General features: G+C 50.1%; 1 protein-coding gene across 2 annotated transcripts in view; it reads right to left on the bottom strand.

Moving 5' to 3' along the window:
* MYO7A (myosin VIIA) overlaps positions 1–16370 on the bottom strand; it is a 108895-nt gene that overhangs the window by 27486 nt on the left and 65039 nt on the right. For both annotated transcript variants that reach the window (XM_074572327.1, XM_074572328.1), the window contains 11 exons: positions 13164–13301; positions 9355–9513; positions 8901–8993; positions 7462–7556; positions 6244–6328; positions 5121–5339; positions 4845–4952; positions 4082–4291; positions 3403–3606; positions 2410–2586; positions 403–492 (listed from right to left, as the gene is read on the bottom strand). In XM_074572327.1, coding sequence (XP_074428428.1) covers positions 403–492; positions 2410–2586; positions 3403–3606; positions 4082–4291; positions 4845–4952; positions 5121–5339; positions 6244–6328; positions 7462–7556; positions 8901–8993; positions 9355–9513; positions 13164–13301 — 1578 coding nt within the window. The remainder of the gene's footprint in view (positions 1–402; positions 493–2409; positions 2587–3402; positions 3607–4081; positions 4292–4844; positions 4953–5120; positions 5340–6243; positions 6329–7461; positions 7557–8900; positions 8994–9354; positions 9514–13163; positions 13302–16370) is intronic.

Here is a 16370-nt window from a genome sequence, read left to right as displayed (position 1 = left end):
GAGGATGGGTGAGCGCTTTTGGAGACCCCCACCCCTGCTACCTACGCTACGGTGGAGGGCAGGAAACTAAAAGCAGGGATAACATTCAGACCATCACAGAGTGGTGGGAGGTATCGGCAGCTGGATGGAGGGCTGTGAAAGAGGGAAGGGAAGGTGCTGGATGGATGGAGAACGGGAGCCGAGGGGAGGCCGGCGTGAGGTGCAGAATGACTCAAGGAGACACGGGAAGCCAACCTTTCCCCTTAAACACTCCTTAAATCTTTCAGGCAGAGAGACAGGTAGCGCCAAACCCAGAGGAGGGCTGGTTCTATGTTGTCTAGGGAAAAGCAGAAGAGAGTCAGAGAGGGCTGCAGACAATCCAACGGCACTTGTGCTGCCAGGCGGCCAAGCGTCTCCTCTCACCTCCTCCGTCAGTTTGGATTTCTTCTTGAGTGTTAAGGAGACCAGTTTGTGCCGCACACTGTTCTTCTTGTGCCCGTCAATGTGAGTACTCTGCAAAGCAAGAGGCGTGGAGTGCAATGTGGTGAGGCCCTGCCTGAGTACATGCTCACCCTGCCTCCCCTGGGCTTCCGCAGAAGGCCATAAATCCTGGGCACAGAGTGAGATATTTCAGAGGCTGGTGGGAAACGCAAGTGTGGACCCTTATTGCTGTGCCCCCCGATAACCTTGGTCCGACTCTGAATTTTGTAGACACTTTCTAACCAACGAGCCTCCCCCAGCTCAAAACTACCTATTGGGAACATCTGAAAAAAATTATGTTGAATGATGCCCTTAATAATTTGCTTTACCTTTTGGTCAGCCCTGAAGATGTCATGCAGTTGGACTACATGATAGCTGTAGGTCCCTTCCAACTGACATACAATATTCTATTCTATTCTATTCTATTCTATTCTATTCTATTCTATTCTATTCTATTCCATTCCATTCCATTCCTAGAGAACAAGTGGCTGATTCAACTTATGTCCACCCAGTGCTGCTGTATCCCATTCAGGTTTGCTCCTGCATCGCAAATGAGAGGAGCAAGACCATGCTCTGAGATGAGCCATTTGCACAGCAAGTTCGTGAGCTGCAAGTTATCTAGCCAATGATTCATGGACAGGTTTCATCGCCGTTAACCAGCTCTGTGTTCTATCAGATTTCTCAGAAGAATAAATTTGATGTGAGACAGACCCAGGCACTGACTACATATCATTAAGTTATTGTTGGCTTTCTACTTTTATACCAACTTTATGCCACTGGTGGGATTACAATGGCATGGGCAATCACTTCACTTTTTGACCCAGTTACCCTCTCCCCATTTAAACAGCTTTGGAAAGACTGATTTTACACCAGATCAACACTTTGAGACCTGCAGCTGTGGTGATTTATATCCATTATAAAGCCAAGTTGGTACTGTAAACCTGGATTTGCGTATCATGATGCTCAGGGTCATCTCAGGCATCTCTCTGCACTATTGTGCACTCTGCAGAGCAGATGTAACCACAGACAAAAATGACAGCTTAAATTTTCCTTCTCTTCTGTACTACCTATGTCTCAGTTGGCCAAAGTATGCCTTTTTGTAATAAGCAAGCAAGAAATGACAGGTAGAAGGAATGAAAGGTGATTCTTGCTGTATATTTTCATGGAATTACAATCCAGGTGAGGCTACTCTCCTTCTCAGGTAATTCACTGAAAGCGCTGAATGATATCACTCTCTCTAAAAATTCGGAGATTTGTTAATTTATCTCTGCAAATGCCGCAGGGGCTTATCCAGATGATACTACAGAAAACTTCTTGAAAATGCAACGGTGCCATCTAGAAAATCCCAATACTGGTTAATATCTTGTCCTATTAACTAAAGCCATTGCCAAAGATGAAAGCATATCAGCGCTATGGACAGTGGTTTATCCACAGCAATGTCTTATCTGGGAGGGGTCCTAAGACAAAGTCCTCCAGTGACATCCCAGAATGCACTGAGGATCCAATACGGATTCTTTTTTTGGATTTCCACAGCTTAATCACCTGGTAACTCTTTATTTCCTGCTCCAAGATTAAGGGCACATTTTTAATTTAGTCTATTCTGACCCAGGGCAGATCAAAAAGAAATCTCCAAATGAGAGATTGATGACACAGGACATCGCGCTCCCCCCATGTATTTCTGCCCTACAAGGAGGAGAAGAGACATCCAAGCCCCATGAGGACATCAGGGCACCTCCCTTACTGTCTTGCTGGGGGACATTCAGGTATCCCTGTGAAGAAGAAGGGACAGGATCAACACCTGACACACGGGCAATTGTCCCTTCATAGCATAACTGCAAATAAAGTCGACAAACTGATTGTCTGCAGCAAACCCCACAAGTAATTTCTTTCCAACGCATTTCAATATCCAACACCTAATAACAGCGTCTCTTTTATAGCCGCAGCAGTTACCTCTCCTTCTCCCTGCAGAGCCTGCAGTTCTTTCTTATAGGTCTTTTTCCCAAGAGTCTCATAGATTTTTGTCATCACTGGTATCTTCTCGCCACCATCACTCATGGCTGTGTGATATTTCGGCTCAGGGAGGTCTCCCATGAAACGGAGGATAGTGATCCATACAGCAAGTGCTGCCTATTTGAAAGGAAAGATTAACTCCATTAGCTCACACCAGGGCAGTGGCGGGGACGGTCAAGCCGTGCTGAATGCACCAGCATCACCACTGTGGTCTCCCTGTACGTCTGCAGGAGATAAAACACTTTCCTGCATCGCACATAACAGTCTTGCCCGCAGCATACATCCCATCCGAGCAAGCCGGGCAGGCCGGTGGCTGGGGATCACAAATTCAGGTTCTGTGTTCATACCATCATGAGTGCATTTGTGCACCCTACAAGGGGGTTTCTTCTTGGCTAGGAGATGCCAGCTTTATAGAGAGGCAGTGACTGGCTGCTCCTAACCCACTGCAGAGGGGAAGGAGAACGACAGTGAAGGCAAGTTCATGGCCAACATGATGTTCATTACAGCCATGCAAGTTCAGTAGGATTTTGCTCTTGTACTGCTGGCTATAGGAAAAGCATTTCTTCTCTGCTACCTCTGCACTGGTGCATATGACAAGGTAAGAAACAACTTTTCCAGCTGTGCTTGCTCAATAATTTTCATTGTCCATGCCCTGAGCCCAGAGCACTTCATTAATTGTCTTAACACAAATATGAAGGTACAGACTCACCGCTACATCCCCCTAATGTTTGTTGTGTTACCAGTGCTCAAAGCATGCTGGCGGGACAGTGTGTACCGACACTTGTGCAAGAGATGAGGGCTGTGCTCTCCACCAAACCATGAGCACACCAATGTATCCCAAAGGGAAACGGCTGGTGCCCTTTGGGTGAAGGGTTCCCCAGGCTTGCTCCAACCCACCCTACCCTGCTTGAGTTTTTAAATCCCCTGCCTCACCAACTGGTCTCCTTCATCTTCATGGTACAAGAGAGGCTGCTTGAGAGGCCGGCGGATGTAGGTGTGTGTCGTCGTGCCCTGGAAATACGTGGCGGCAAACTTGGCAAATTTGTACTCTGAGAGATCTTCCTCCTCTTCCTCAGGGAGAGGCAATGCTGCGTCCAGGTCCTCTTCCTCCAGCTCCTTCTGGGCTCGCTCAAGATCCTGGCAGGGGAGGACATGTCAGGCACTCAGCATGGCTTTGGATACTGAACTACCCTTTCCCTTTGGGCCTGACTTTTTTGTCCATCTGATTTCCACCCAAAAGGAAAAGCCAGATGGAGGGAAGACCATGAAATATAACTCTGGAGCCCATGCAAAGCCCAAGTCCTGAAGGACATGCCTGTGCCCAGGAATGTCCCCAGAGCAGTAGGAGAAGCAACAAGCATGGTCCCACTCCTAGCGTGGGGAAAGGGTGTCCAAGAGCTAAATGCCATGAGCTGTGATGAACCACGAAGGAAAAGATCTCAAAGGCCAGAAGTCCTCAGTGATCTTATAGTGGTATTGCCACACAGGAGAGCCTGGTCTTGAAGGAAGCCTTCAGAGACCCCCTTGTAGATTGCCCCACTCTCCCCACAACAATTTAATGTGTTGCTAAAGCCTTTCATGTGATATGTAGGCTCGTGTATGTCTCCAGTACCTCAAAGCCATTGGGTGCCTGTCCTTCCTGTCCAGGCAGAGATGAAGTTGTCCCCAGGAATCCAAACATTTTGTCCACCATTTCTGAGTCATTCACTGGCTCGTTGCGAGCTTTCTCCATTTTTTCCAAGAGCTCTTTCTTCCGACGTGCTTCCTCCTTCTCCTTTACTTCTCTCTCTGCGTCTTCCCGCGCCAGCTGGGCCAGGCGTACCTGCAAGAGGACAAGTACAGTGACTGAACTGCTCCCTCCAAAGAGTTGGCACTAAATTCTGCGGGACCTGGCTTCAGAAAGGGAGACCGCCCAGTGCGTGGGGCACTACACCAGTGTCACGACTTGGCCCAAATCACTGACAGGTCCATGCCTTAGTTTCCTAACTGCAGAAGGACAAAGCAATAGCGTTTTCTCCTTCCTTGCTGCCTGTTTAGGGGGTTTGGTCCATGCACAGAGACTCTCACTGACCTTATTTCTTTCTCTTATACAACCACGTATGTGCACACAGACACGGAGTGTCCCAGTTCCCCTTTATACAATAGCAAAAGCAAGCGAATAATAACCATAATCTCTGGCATTCCTGTGCAGCAGATCAGAAATTCTGGAGCAGCTTCAAACTAGTTAGAGCATAGAGTACTTTAGTGAATTAAATACAAACCGCTCAAGCAGGGTAGAAATCCCTTAGATATTTTTGGCATTTCCCCTCAAAGGAGCAAAACCAGTCCCTGGAAAACAGAGACGGAACCCCAGAAAGAGATCAGTCCCCATGTACCTGATGCTTCTTTTCTGCTTCCTCTTTGGCTTTCTTGGCACTCATCTCCTTTCGGAGTCGTTCCTCTTCTGCCAGCCGAAGTTTCTCTGCTTCCAGGCGTCGATGATACTGGGGGAATAAATGCAAGAGCCCTTCTGAATAGGCATCTACTTATTTTTGAAATTCTTTTTTGCTCTTTAAATACCGATCCCACGAGCACATGACGCAGAAGCATTGTTGATTTCCCCTCTCCCCACCTCCGTTTCCCACGACCGACCTCTCCTCCGTGGTACTTACTTCCCCCCGCAGGCGCTTATACAGCCTTCGGGCGATCATGCCCCGGGCATAGGCCTGGACAGTGATGACAGCCCAGAGGCGGTGACGGAAAGCCCTACGGACCAGGTAGCCTCGGCATCGTGCCTGAAACTCGATGATCCGCCGGCGAGCCATGTGGTACTGCTTGTGGAGCTTGCGGGATCGGTAGAGGGCCTGCAGTCTCAGGAAGCCGATCCGCATCTGCAAGAGGGGGCAGGATGAAACCACCCCGCTGCCCAGGGGCTCGCCCATCCTAAGCAGATTTACATCGCTAATCTCCTTCTTGCATGGCTGTAAATAAGAGCCGCTGAAATCAGCCCCCACCAGGAACAAGCTTTTGGGAGGGAGGTTCTGCAAGAGGGGGGGAAAAATTAAGCCCTGCTGCTGCACTGATCCAAAGCCCAGGAAGGACAACAGCAGTTTCTTCCCCACTGAGTCCTACAGAGCTTCTGCCCTTGAGGGGCCTCATGAGGTCTGGCTGGTCATCTTAAGGTAGCCCTGAGGCTACCTGAGGCCATGACGGTTGCTCCCATGGAGGTCCAGCATCTGCAGACCTCCTGCCCGGCAGCCAAGGTACTGTTCCACGGCAGGAGGCAGCATCCTGACCAGCCTGGAAGTGGCTATTCCTACTAAGTCACAGTCTTGGAGGATGATATTGAGTCACTTTAGGCCCCAACACATCTCCCAAATGACCCGCAGTTGGGTCAGAACCAGCTGGGACAGGGAGAGAAGAGGGCCATGGACCAGGTTGAGGAGAAACCCAAATACAAACCCACCTGAAGATGGAGTCTGTTTTTCAGAGGAAGCTGCTCTTGAGTTTTCAGTCACCTGGAAGCTAGGGGAAGACTTTTAAAACCCCAAGTGACCAGTTGGTGCAATGGACATCCAACTCAGGGGAAAAGGACAGCTAGAAGGTGGTCAGGTGGCCTCTTCAATGAGAAGGCAAAGAAGCAAGAGCAAACCTTCATTCATCACTCCAGCTGATAAAAGTCAACCCCACCCCCTTCTATACTCAGTGGGGCATTTTGAGCCAGGAAACTCTTACGTATGTCCCAGCTGAAAGAGGTAGGAAGGCAGAGGTGTGAGGAAGCACCCCCCTACTTACAGCACCGTAGTTCTTCCTGCAGTTATGTCCACGCCAGTATCTCTGAATCATCAGGACTGAATTTCTCACTTTCAGGAAATTGGACCTGCAAAGGCATTTCAATCACTTGCCTCTGCAGTTTGGCCGCGAGTCATCATCTCCTGGGCCTCATTCTTTGGAGATTTGAAACTGAGCAGCCAGGTGGAGTAAACCCTGCAAATTTTTTTTGCCTGAAAATGTCTCCTCCCCGAGCTCTCCTCGCTTCTATAAAGAGGTCTGTAGGGGCTCTCTCTGATAGGTCTCTGCAGGCTGATCCCATCAGGTTATGGAAATGGGCAGAGGAGGAGATGCTGGGATGGTCCCCTCCTCCCTTTTGCACCCTCCTCTCTCATCTGAAATATCCTCCCTGCCTTCCCTCCTCGCTTCAATCCCAGCCACCTGAGAATGGAACCAATCTCACCCAAATGATCAAGAGCAAATTTCAACAACACCACCTTCCCACCTCCCCTCCTCCTTAGCCTGGCCTGATCCCGCATAGAGACACCTTGGGGACAATTGCTTTGGGAGGGCTTGGGGGGTCTCACCGGGATTACTGTGGTAAGGATTACTGAATTATTTGGCATGTGCCCCTTCTGCAAAACCTAAGGCACAACCTGAGTCACAGCCATGGATCGGAGAATCAAAAAGCACAAAGCCCCAAGAACTGTTCCTCCTCCGTGGCTGAAGCTTGACCTCAGCTGTGGCTTCCCTTTGCCTCTACAACTGTGCCATGAGCTCCCCATGGACTACCTGCCCTCCTCTCAAGTCTGTGGCAACTGCCTTACGGAGGGAAGAGTCCTGAACCCCTTGGGCTTTGGGGAAAGTAAGATTAGTCACAGTGGACAATGCAATGGCCCCACTGCAGTCTTGTGGGGATCCCCACAGTCTGGAGGCTTAGCATTGTGTTCAGCAGGCTCAGGGTCCCACTGCTGCATTGCCATAATAAATACCAGCTCCCCTGAAGACAGCAGTGAACAGGGACATGTTTGACGAAGATAATGCAGTTTTCCTCTTGTTTCCTCTACTGTTTTCTTCCAATACTTGCTGCACGTGAGTGCCAACACATCAGCACTCCCCTCTCCCCAGCTGCAGGTAGGACAGGTCAGAGGAGCACTGAGTGATGCATCCCTCAGGAGCCACTTTCTGGGTGAAGCATCCCCCATAGCCCACCTCCTGTCTGGCAGTGGGGCTCACACCTACCTGTCTTTAAACCCACGGACCACCTTCTGGATGAGGATGACTTTGTCTGTGATGGCCTTGTCTCTCTCAATCTCCAGCAGCATGTCATGGTGGTCCTGAGGGAGGAAACAACACACCACCCATTTCTCAAGCTCTCCATCTGCTTGACATGTGGCAGGAAGGGTGGTACGAGGCCCAAAATAAATCCTTGGGACTTTTTACATCCTAAGTATCACCCCACCTACTCACTGGGGAAATCCTAACATAAACCCTAGTGACCTACTGCCTTCATTCCCAAATGAACCAGAGCATCCAGAAACTGCATATAGTCTGAAAACAACCAAATTATGTTTCCCTTCCATGCAGAGTCCCCTGCTAGTACCATCAGCCATGGGAGCAGTTCCTGTGAGCGCTGGAGGTTTGGAAACAAACTCCAGACTGCTTGGGTCACATTGGTCCCTCCAGCCAAGGCTGCAACACCTCCTACCCTAAGGACAAAACACCTCCCTGAAACACTGACTTTCCTTGCTCTGAGGCTTTCAGATGCACCAGTCCAAGCTTTCTGTTGATCTCTCCCATGGCGTTGGTAACTCGGCTTTCTTTCCCGGAGGCGGCATGCTGAGCCCTGCCGCGCTGGGTGCAGCAGAGGCAGCTCCATGCGTTTCCTGCTTTGCTCGACCTCACATGGCCCCTCGGGGCCTCCCGATTTCTCTGTTTCCTGCCCTGACAGCTGTGAGATCTTGATAACAGGCTTTGGAAAGAGCGACGAGTGGGAACAGCTTCCAGGGAAGCGATGGGGGTGTTCACAGTGGCGATGAGGTTGGGGGTGAATTTAGATGTAAGTGGTCAGGGTTTACCACTGAGACTTTTGCTCAAGAGGAGCCTTTGCTTCCAGTCTGGTTTCTGGCCAGCTCAGCCTCTCGTCTCCCTGGAGCAATGCAGGAGCGGGTTTGTAAGGAGAGATGAGCGCAAGCAGGGCTGAAGGAAACCTGCAACGTTGGGCTGCTCCCTGAAAGCTGGGCCAACGCAGAGAGGGAGGCTGTGGGCACGTCTGGGGTTGTGCGAGAACGTGGAGAAAGTAAAGTGAGCCCGTTAGCTCTCGGTCCCTCTCTCTGCAGGGCTTCGCACGGACATCCCTCCTGCTGCCGTGCTTTTTGGGTGAAGGTGGGAGATGTGGTCAAGTGGCTCAGCGCAGGAGGGAAAAGGTCGTGTGCTGTATGTGTGCTGCATCCGTATGGGTACGTGCATGCATCAGTGCTGGCGAAGTGTCAGGGCTTCCTCCTGCCCACCGCTTCCTAAACCAGCCCCAAATATCCTGCCTTGGCCCAGGTTCTACCCACTGCCATGCCAGCCCAGAGACCATGAGGAAGGGTCATGTCTGGCCATGAAAAGGGGATGGTAGGAGACCCCTTCACAGGCAAGGGTCCCAGGTGGCAGGGGGGATGCGGAGAACCACCCACCTTCAGGAATATCTTTGTCTTGCCAATCTGCCAGTCATCATCCTTCCCGAGCACCGCTTCGGCAATGCGCTGGCACGTCCCACGCAGGTCGCCCTGGTGGAAGAGGGGGTGGGATTCACCAGGACGAGCCTCACCCATTGCTCTTCCCAAACCCAACGAAGACCATTTCTGGTCCCAGTTCCAGCAGTTTTCTGCTAATGAGGTCTCCAGGCCTTTACTGTCATCACATTTAAGGTGAGCGAGAGGGATAGGCTGAATATGGCCCCTTGGTGCTGAGCTCCCTGTCCCTGCCAGCCCCGTAACCATTTTTGCTTTGCTTGGAAATCTCAGAGCACTGCTGTAACACCTGGGGATCAAATGCTGCGTAATTGCTTGTGGAGAAGATACACATCCCATAAATGTCTCCGGAGAGCCCACCAGAGAGCAAATGTTACACATGGAAGAAGACGCTCACCTGCTTGTATGCTGGCTTCACCCCAGGCATGAGAACCCGGTACCGGTCCACGAACTCCACAAATGTGTAGCGAATGGGGTAGCCGGCCCGGCGGATCCGGATGGTCTCCATCATCCCCGAGTACCTCAGCTGACGGACGCACAGCTCCCGATCAAACAGCTGGGGAGGTTACGGGACACGGTGGTTTGATTGCACATCTTGGCCTGGATCGGCCATGAGAGAGTGGGGACTCCGAATTGTGTGGGGCAACCAAGTCAAGCCCAAATCCTTCTCTTGGTGGACCCAAGGACACAGGACTGTTGGCTGTCATGGGCCTGATCCTATGAACTGCTGAGTGTGTTTCACTCACTCCATTTCTTTAATTTCCACTTGCAAGACTGGATGTGCCCTATGCATTACACTAAGGACTGAAGGGAGAACTGGAGAGAAGAGTGCAATGGTGAACATCACCTTGGGAAAACAGGCAGCGATGCTGCATCTACAAGGGTCAAACTGTACAGTCCCCCTTGCAATAACCACTCATGGTCATTAACTTCTGACCACTGCTCGGAGCTTTACTGGCATGGTCAGAGCACTCCTGTACAGGCAGGGAAGTACTGTTTTGCAGAGGACCGTATCAGCAAAGGCTCAGACACTGAAAGGTCTTAGGGTACCTACACCAGTTGATCTTAAGGATAGGTGACACCCCAAAGTTACAGAAAGGAAGAGTGCAGCCTTGGAGATGCCGAGGCTCTGAGATAAGCCTGTTATCATCAAACCAGCCTGTAACCAGGAGGACACCTGAGGAGCTTAAAATGTCAGAACTGAGACCAGCTGAGGGTTTTAGGGAAAGGACAAATCTCAGACCAGTGTCCATGTCTGCTCCTGACAAGCAATGGACAGTTTCAAGGCCAGACAGCAGACTTAGGTAATGCAGTCTTTGCAGATGTTTGCTAAGAAACCTGGCTGCTCTCCCTTGTTTTGGGCACCTCTGGGTGAATAGCGAGTGTTGGTGCTAGATTGGCAGATCTGCTGAAGGGAGGTTCAAGAAAATCCCTGCTGCTGGCTCAGCGTTTTAGCATGTTGAGGAGGATCCTGGAGCTCCTGAGTGCACCCTCTTGCAGCCTGATGTCGTTTGCTGGGTGCATCCAACAAAGTGTTCAACACAAGTGTAAAATAAAGGCAGACGTGGTGTGTTGCTGGCACACCCCAGAAAGTTGGGGCAGTAAACCCCAGCCTGGGCCAAAGAATTACCACCAGGGTGTTACTCATCTGCCCTCCCTTCAGTTGTCTAAAATGTGAGCACCTGTGCACGTACAGATGTGAGCATCTAAAATGGGAGTCACCTAGGCTTTCCCTGAAGTGCGGGAGGAGAGATGGGTATGTACCTGTATCTCAGTTATCCCTGTATCTCAGTTATCCCTGTATCTCAGATGCACCTCCTGGGACAGGTGGATCTGCCCTGTGGATACATCCATCTCCCCATCCTTGGAGAGAGCTTTTTGACTAGCTTGTAGCAGCCACTTAACCATGAAAGGGCTGGAGTGATGTAAGACAGATCCTGATCGCAGGAGAAGACAACAGATGAATGAGGAGAAGGCAGAAAGTAGCACCATCCAGATTTGGTCTCAATCTGTCCTTATCTACAGTGGGTATTGGGGAGTGGGGACAAGAAAGGCACAGAGGAAAGAGGTGTGTGTTCCTCTCTGCCCCCCAGCCATGAAGCAGAAGGGTAGGTGAGCAGTTGTGGGTTGTAAACAACCCTCAAGGGTCTGTCGGGTTAGGTCATTGCACATATGGGAAACGGTGAGCTTCCTGGCATCAAGGTCTGACGAGGCACCCGTGTCACACAGACTGGCTGGAGACAGTTTGGACTTTCTTTGCATGTTATTTTGACCTGTTTCATCCCTTGCGTTTCTCTCAGACTAACCAGGACAACAGAGCAATGCTCAGAAACAGCAGCATGGGATGACGGACACGGAGAACTCCAGCCAGCAGCCTGATGCAAACAATATTCCCCCCCCCCCGCCCCCCAAAGCATATTTTAGAAGGAAGCAAAGTTTTAAAATAACATAAAGTAACAAACAGGACTTTCCACTGACCTTTCACTTCCCACTATCCCATTTCCTATCACTATCAGTACACTTTCCTTCAAAGCCAGGGGCAGAAAATGAACTCCCAGAAAATGTTCTCTTTTGCAGTCACCCTGCACAGCTCTGTGTACCATTATCTGGGACGTTTTTCCCCTCTTTGTATTATTAAACCAAGGCCAAAAATAAATGTAGTCATATCTTACTGCACTACAGTCCCTCATTCAGCGTTAGCTCATCCCACTCATTACCTTGATGGGGAGATAAATTAATCTTTGTCTGATTCTTTCAAACTTATAGCTTTTTTTTTATGTCCCACTGAAAGTTTTGTAAATAAATGGGTTGGACAAGGACTTAGAGCTTGCAAGAGCTGATGAAATACAGACGTATTACACAGGGGACAAAATGCCAGACCGAATCGCAGACTTCCAGGCATAAAAGTAGCTCAAAGTCAGGGCATTGGGAATAACTTGTTAAAAACAGTTCAGTGTGTACATCTATTTCTCAGCATCACCCATATTCTTAAAGACCTTAAAGAAGGTCTTGTTTTGATCTCAGCTCAGATGATAATCTCAGATCAAACATATTGTTAAATATTAACCCCAAATATTCCATTAACGTGCTATTAGGTGCCTTTTTATGCTCACCAAATCCAGGGTAAGGGCACAGTAAACTGGTCTGAGAGCGCCACCAAACTTTTTGCCCCGCATCACATTAAATTCACTGAACATCAAAAATAAGTTGCAAAAAACCACTCCTTGTCCTCAACAGCTCTGAAATTCGGTATTTTATGCTTTTTTTTGCACTCGTTTGAGCTTTGCTAACAGGTGCTAACTTTAGATAAAGCTCCAGCTCCGTCTAGATCAACCACTACTGAAGTTCAAAGGCACAGGCAAAACGACTCACAGAAACAAATAGCTGACATTATTATTAAATAAACCTCGCCCGCCCCAAGCAGCATCACTGTTGAGAGTGGTGAGCAGCTAACAGTGACTGCTAACAGCGCCAGGGTCCAATCCTCCAGTGGGATCGGGGTGTTCAGCACCCACCTTATCATCTCCCTTTTGCTGCAAAACTCCCCTCCGTGAGCAGTTTGTGGCCGGGGGGATTTACGTCCATCTCCTTCCCTTTCATTTGTTCCTTAAAGCTGGTCCCCAGAGTGTTTGTTTCTTTCGAAGCAACTCTCTGGGAATCAGAGCCAAACAGTTGCTCTCACCTTTCCTCTGCACTAGTTTGCCTTTTTTTTTTCCCCTCTGCTTTTTTAAATTGTGCTTTTTCGCAAAAAAAGCAGTTGGGAGGGATCTAACAGGGGTGGAACTGTATGAGATCCCTCGGAAGCAAGGATTTTGTAGAAAACCCTATGGGAAGGGGATCCCTTTTAGGAAACATTGAACCCTGCCTTCGGGCTGAACCAAGGGTCCTACAGCTCAGCCTAAGTCTCTGGTAGGGAGGCACCTACCCCCTATGGAAACTCAGAGACATTTCCTATAGGAGAAAGGGCTGCAGGACAAATTCCTCATCATCCTTGGGAAGAAAGGCCAGGGCAGGACCTCCCCTCTGCAAAAAGTTTCAGGGTGCTGTTGGATCACAAGGCAAGTGCCTGATTTTGCCAACCCTTTGGTGGCTCCCTTGCTTGCAGGTTGGTTTTCTAAGCACACCGGGTCAATCCTGGCTCCGTCGACTCCAGGGCAGAGTGACCCTGCGGGCATTCCCGTGCGAAAAGAGAACAGCAAGACTTACCATGGGCTTCTTGTACTCATTGGGCTTGATGCAGCGGACGAAAAAGGGCTGGCACACGCTGAGAGTCCTCATCAACAGCTCCAGGGACCGCTTGAACTGGCTGCTGAGCGTCGGCGAGCGCTTCCTCGTCTCCGCTCCCTGCAAAACCGCAGCGGAGCGGGCTCAGGAAATGAAAGGATAACAGTGCCTTTCCCCTCCGGCCACGTCCCCGGGAACCTCCCGCGGCAGCTGGGGGCCGGAGCGGGGAGCAGGGCCAGGGGTGGTGGAGCCTTTCGGCAGGGCAAGGGCAGAGCTGGTGAGCTTGCCGGTGGGCAATGGCCGGACTCTGGCAACCCACTCCATACTCTTCTACCCAGGGAGGAAAAGTGCCATAATTTAATTTCTCCCGCTAAAGCCTCCCTGTGTGACTGACAATCCCAACTGCCCTATGCAGAGCCGTAAGGAAAATCTGCCCATGAGAGCAAACAGCCCCTTCTGGGCCACCAAAAATCTGTGTATTGCAGCTTGGGGTGATGCATTTGCCCAGGGATGCTCCTTGGGGAACGGCTTGGGCTTCCCTGTCCCCATGCAAGGCAGCATGGTCACGTCAACTCACTGTCGTGGTTCCTCATCTCAGGCTGAGCCTCTCCTGATGCCTAGGGTGTAGGACCAGAGACCCGTGTAGGGTGAAAAACAAGCCAGGGGCTCATTCACTGCAGGGTGACTCTGAAACAGCTCCAGAAGCTGCTGGTAAGGTCTATGTTCCTCAGCCAGTACTACTGGAAAGATCTGAGTTGCTGTGTTTGGAAAAGAATATTAACTAGACCAAACGAGGTGGGGGTTCGGGGTGAATCAGGATTATTGTGAGTATTTTGCTTGTTTCAGCTCCCTTGGTTAATTTAATAATCCAGTCTCCAGTTTGGGGCAAGGGTTTCTAAAGCAGAATGGAGTGCTTTCCCTTAATAGCCCCTTCTCCCTGCCCCAGGAGAACCTTGTTAGACCAGCTCCAAATGAAATGAAGCCCGCCTAACATTGTAGGTGTCAGTCGCTATCGCCTGAGCTCATTACACATCAGCCACAGTGGTGCTGTGTGTCTCGTAGGGTCCTGGTGTTCAGGGAGCCTTCGTGGGGCAGTGAGTATTGCTGGTGGGCTGGAGGAAGAGTTGGGCACCAGGATGCAACTCCCTCCCAATAAAAAAATAGGGCAAACTGTGACATGACCTGATGGGCCAGGGATTTCCCAAAGGGAGGATTCCAGCACGATTTTAATGCACGTTTCTTCCAAGCATCCTCTTCTCTTCAGGTGGTCAAGCCATGCATGGAGCCACAAAGTCCCCATTTGCATTGACCATTGACTTTGCTGCAATGTTTTGCAAGGTGGTGGGTTTTATTTCTACTTTTGCTAAAACCTTTGTGTGCATTTCATCGTATAGCACTAATAACCTATCAGATAACATCCCCCGCCCCCCAAAATTGAGGAATTTCATAGAATCACAGAATGGTTTGGGTTGGAAGGGACCATAAACACCATCTAGTCCAATCCTCCCTGCCATGAGCAGGGGATTTGCACAGCTCAGGTTGGGTATGATAATGAGACAAACCCAATCAACACAAACACAAAGTCATCATGGAATTCCAACAAGAGAAAACCCAGCTCATGCACACACCAGAAAAACCTGGCCCGCTTGTCCAGGAGAGCTTGCGGTGGGGGGAGGGCTATCAGCGATCTCTCCCAGCAAAATCCTCCCCCAAAGAACAAATGGTTAACAAATCTAGAGTAATTAATGGATGCAGCTGCTACCTACAGAGCACTGTAGGGTTTGGTGTTCACATTCTGTCACAGACTTGATGAGGAATAGGCTGTTTCAGCAAGAATCCTGGTTTGGATAGCTTTGATTAATGTATTCTTATCACTTTGCTAATTACGTGCAAGGGGTCACCTCTGTGTAATGCGAAAGGACAGCCACAGGGGCTAGAAGCAGCAACAGATGCAGGAGCAGGGCTGGAAGTTGGAAGCAACTGCATGTTAGCCAGGTTTGTCAATTTGGGCTTTGTCAAAAGACCTGGGAGAGGTCTTTTTCAGGCGAGGTGGTAGGAAGGGTGCAAGACTTGGTACAAGGGTCTACAAGGGAACACAAGTGGTTTGCTCCCAGAGAGCAGAACCTCCCTCTCTAGGTTGCTGATGCCTTTCATTGCTTCCGTGCAGGCATCCAGATCTGCAAAAATGGCAGTGGTGCCATCTCCAACCTGACACCTGAGAGCCTTTTGCTGGGAAGGACTGGAGGGAAGGGACAGAAGCCGGAAAGCAGCGTGTCTTCCTATCCAAATTGTCAGAGCGGTCTGGGCTCCTCCTGTCAAGACTGCACCATCCCAGTCATTCACGTGCTTCCTTGACCTGACGTTTGTGCACAGACCCCTCGATGGTGGGCACCAGCCACGTGGGCAGTAACCAGGCTCTCAGCTACACAACGAAACCTCAGGCGAGTGCTTTGCACCAGCCTCCTCCTGCAGGGACAGGGTGACACCACTGAAGTCATCGTGGTTCCTCCCACCTCACCACCGGCATGGGGAGAATCACACCACTTCCCTTATTCCAATAAAATGGCCTCAAAAAATGAGTGGAGCAGCCTGCCAACACAGCCTAGTGAGGCATTGAAAATACAGGTTTTACTGCAGACGAGGAGCATTTTTTAGCTCAAGACGCAGTCCCCACAGCCTGAAGAAGAAAGAGTTGAATATATTCTGCTTTTCTCCTGGCCAGACATGTCTTAACTTTCAAACTGAGACTGTAGCATCTTTGGGCCACAGACTCTCTCTTCACTGGTGTCCATACAGAGTCAAGAACAGGACATGACCTGGGTGTCATGGGGAAGGACATGCAGGATTCACAGGTGCTGTAGCCTCACAGGTGCTGAGACCTGTGCTCAGCACCAAAGGAAGAAGAGCAGAAGAGAAAAATAATAATAAGAGAATTATATGATTTACAGAGAAGCACCATCTCAAACGAGAAGTTCAGAAAGATGTGCAGACCAGCATGACATTCAGACATGCTTCAATGCCACCTCTTTCTGCCACCTCAAGCCAATCTGGCTTTGGAGGTTCAGAGATGTGCGTGGCTGCTTGCGGTAACATAAAAGTCAAGGCAGATCATCATCAGGACACAAGGGGATGTTCTGCCAACATAGGGTGCCTAAGATTCCCAGTGGCACAGCTGGAGCATCAGGACAT

This window comes from Larus michahellis, chromosome 1 (genome assembly GCF_964199755.1).
Source record: "Larus michahellis chromosome 1, bLarMic1.1, whole genome shotgun sequence".
Taxonomy (NCBI): Eukaryota; Metazoa; Chordata; class Aves; order Charadriiformes; family Laridae; genus Larus; species Larus michahellis.
This window is presented reverse-complemented; position numbering and strand designations above follow the sequence as displayed.